General features: G+C 35.3%; 1 protein-coding gene across 4 annotated transcripts; it reads right to left on the reverse strand.

The window, feature by feature from the left end:
• Positions 1-240: 240 nt before the first annotated feature.
• Positions 241-1676, reverse strand: LOC114757804 (uncharacterized). Of its 4 annotated transcripts, none has more exons than XM_028946894.1 (5): positions 1586-1676; positions 1426-1498; positions 901-1322; positions 637-778; positions 241-470 (listed from the first exon to the last, which is right to left on the reverse strand). In XM_028946894.1, the coding sequence occupies exons 1-5, from the start codon at positions 1592-1594 to the stop codon at positions 451-453; spliced, it is 666 nt and encodes a 221-aa protein (XP_028802727.1). In that variant the 5' UTR covers positions 1595-1676; the 3' UTR covers positions 241-450. The 4 variants fall into 4 exon arrangements, with proteins under 4 accessions (XP_028802727.1, XP_028802729.1, XP_028802728.1 ...); XM_028946896.1 differs by having other exon boundaries at positions 901-1289; positions 1426-1501; XM_028946895.1 differs by having other exon boundaries at positions 637-769; positions 1426-1501.
• Positions 1677-2892: the final 1216 nt, after the last annotated feature.

Consider the following 2892-nt stretch of genomic DNA (forward strand, 5'->3'; position numbering starts at 1 on the left):
ATTTTTTTAATATATATTATATTAAAAACAAAATAAACTTTTTTTTGGAAAAAAATGTTTTTCTGGTAGAAGCGTAGTGATGTTACGCTTGGTGCCCATGCATTCAAATTGATGATGAAGATTACTTTGTGTTCTATGAGCCACATATATCTTGTAGAATCATCAATATTATGACTTATATTCTATCATCATCAATAATAATAATAATAATAATAATAATAATAATAATATTATTATTAATTCATGTCAAACCAATAATAATGTAATTCTAAAAACATTCTCATTGAGCACATCACTTCCATGTCATCAAGCATTGACATTACATTAATAAATCTCTAAAAATATCTCACACAAAGTATATATGAACAAAGCATCGCTTCAGTTTCATCAACCAATAGTGGAATTGAAATCCAACACAACCATCAAATGTCCCCTTTACATCCCATCTCTTCATAGTTCCAGCACCACAACTGCTCATCAATCAGAGGTAGAACAGTAATTAGAGAAATTTGTGGTCCAAAATCACAAGCTGAAGATATTTATGCATAAAAACCTTAATATGTTCTCAGAGATCAAACCAATACTAAGATTAAGTGTACATATTAGAGAAACAAATTTACTGAAGACATTGCTTACATTCAGAATCAGAGGTTACCCAGTTTCCTTTTCCGCAAGTCACGTGCCCAGTGGCTGCAAATGAGGAAGTGATAGGGCCGCTAATTTCTTCATCATCTTTATCAATTTCTTTCACAATTCCTCGCCTTCTGAACTGCAAAAACTGTTCATAATTTGATCAACATTTTTCTGCTATGTTAATTAATCCCTTTAAACTTAGTCTTTATCCAGTTTGCAGGAAGTGATAAGCCCATGTTCAATAAATGAAGGGGATCAAGAATTTACCTTCCGTCCATTGAATTTTCCTCCTTTCTCTGCCCATCTAACAAGTTCTTTCATTCTCGAAACAGGTTTCATTTTATCATATTTGGTTTCTGAATTCAAGAATGATGCCTCAGTGGCGTGCAGAACCTTGTTTCTTACATGTTCATTCGAATCTGCCTTGTTATTACTGATCCCCACTCCTACGGACACTTCTTCTCTCTTCATCTTCATAGGGTACACAAGATGCAGTCTTCTGTTAAAGCTTGCAAGTCTCTTCAAGTTGAGGGTACTGTAAAAGCAAGCCGTTGGAATATCTTTTCTACATATGAAAGCAAATATCTTCATATTCTTGCACCCAAGTTGCCTCTCCTCGTTTTCCTTTGTTCCGTGAGACAACTCGTGATGATCAACTAGAATTATGTCTTTCCCTTCAGCAACTTGATCTTAAAAGGAAAATCATACCATATAATATGATACATACAGAGGATTCTACTTGTTTGAACTGGCGGATACAATAACGGAACAGTTGGGAAAATAATTTCTTACCATTGAACTCTTCAGTCCTTGCGGTGCTCTTTCTTTCTTGTTCGTATGGTCTTTTACAGAGACCTCGAAGAATCTGCTGTGACACATCAAAACAGATATCTATGGGGTTAAATGTGCAAGATTATGCACTGCAAAATAATTTTCCAATATATGTACATACCTTCTTCATATCTAGTATTGATACTTTGATCACTTTTTTACTTTCGTTTTGGGATTGTGGATCTGCGTGATGATTTTAAGCCTGAGATTTGAATCTATACGTTTCTGTGTGATGTCTTTGGGTGAGATGAAGATAAAGAAAAATGAAGTATCAAATAGGGAAAGAATTGGCCTATGATTTTTGGCGACGTGGGGGGATTATTATACATAAGATGGTCCAGTGGTATGTTAATTGATATTTTCATTAAATGAAATATCTTCAAGCCTCCGTGGCATCGTTTTTGACCATACACGTGCATGCTTGAGATTGTTCAGACCTCATGAATCATATTTAATGGATGAAACAAATAAAGCTCCTATGGGTAAAACTAGTCGATTAAATCATTCTACTTAAGATCTATTGTTTTGTTGGTAATGCGATCCACAGAAGAATGAGAATAAGGAAATGCTTGCTCTAAACTAAATCAGAAAGAATTGAAGTGTCTAAACAAAGGGAGGGACTGAATTTGTTTGCATTTAATGCTTGAGCTGCAAATATGTTAGTGAAAGGGATAGAGGTAAGGGGGTACCCCCAGGCCCCCTCGCATTTTAAACGTCGAATTAAGTAGGCCATAGGAGTTTTGGTCGCCCACCCCCACAATCTCATCCCAATATCCAAGTAGTAATGAAGAATGGTAATAAAGTTGATGTATATATTCAGGTATTAAGATAGAGTCATATAGGTTTGAATCTTATAGCCAATGTCAGGAGTATATAAGCACTTTGGAAGCCTAAAGTCAGTCCAATTCCTGATAAAACCACGTCTCTTTGTTTTACTTTTTTTTTTTTTTAGTATAACTCAAAGTATTATCAAATCATGTTGGACTTGAAACGAATCTCTGTTAGGTTGAAAGCGTTAAAGTTAAAGTCCTCCCAATAAGTGTGCTTCTCAAGATTTGAACTTGTTTTCTCTTTCTTACGGAGATGAGACCCCTTACCATCTCAACCAATAGTGTATTGGTTTCTTTATTTTGCTTTATTAGCCTACCAGTATTGCTTTATATATTCTAAAAGAAATAATCTCTATTGGATCTTTCCCTTAGGGGGTTGCACGGTTGAACATGTCGATGGGGTGGGAAGTATATATGAGAATTAATGGCAGAAGATATTTGGGAAGTGTGGAAGAAAGTGGGTGAAAATAAGGGAACTATCAATGTCATCACATGCCGCTGCTGAAATGGACACAAGAATGTTCCTGGAAAATGTTTGTAGTGATTCGGGCATACCTAGAGTGTATAATAAATTCAAATAGCCAGGCGCAGAAGTCCG

Source organism: Neltuma alba, unplaced genomic scaffold (genome assembly GCF_004799145.2).
Source record: "Neltuma alba isolate B1F8T4 unplaced genomic scaffold, ASM479914v2 tig00010645_pilon, whole genome shotgun sequence".
Taxonomy (NCBI): domain Eukaryota; kingdom Viridiplantae; phylum Streptophyta; class Magnoliopsida; order Fabales; family Fabaceae; genus Neltuma; species Neltuma alba.

Coding starts and splice junctions, on each gene's coding strand:
- LOC114757804 (XM_028946892.1), bottom strand. Junction 1,323..1,425: donor AAGGACTGAAGAGTTCAATG/GTAAGAAATTAT, acceptor TTTCCTTTTAAG/ATCAAGTTGCTGAAGGGAAA. Junction 779..900: donor GAAAATTCAATGGACGGAAG/GTAAATTCTTGA, acceptor AATTATGAACAG/TTTTTGCAGTTCAGAAGGCG.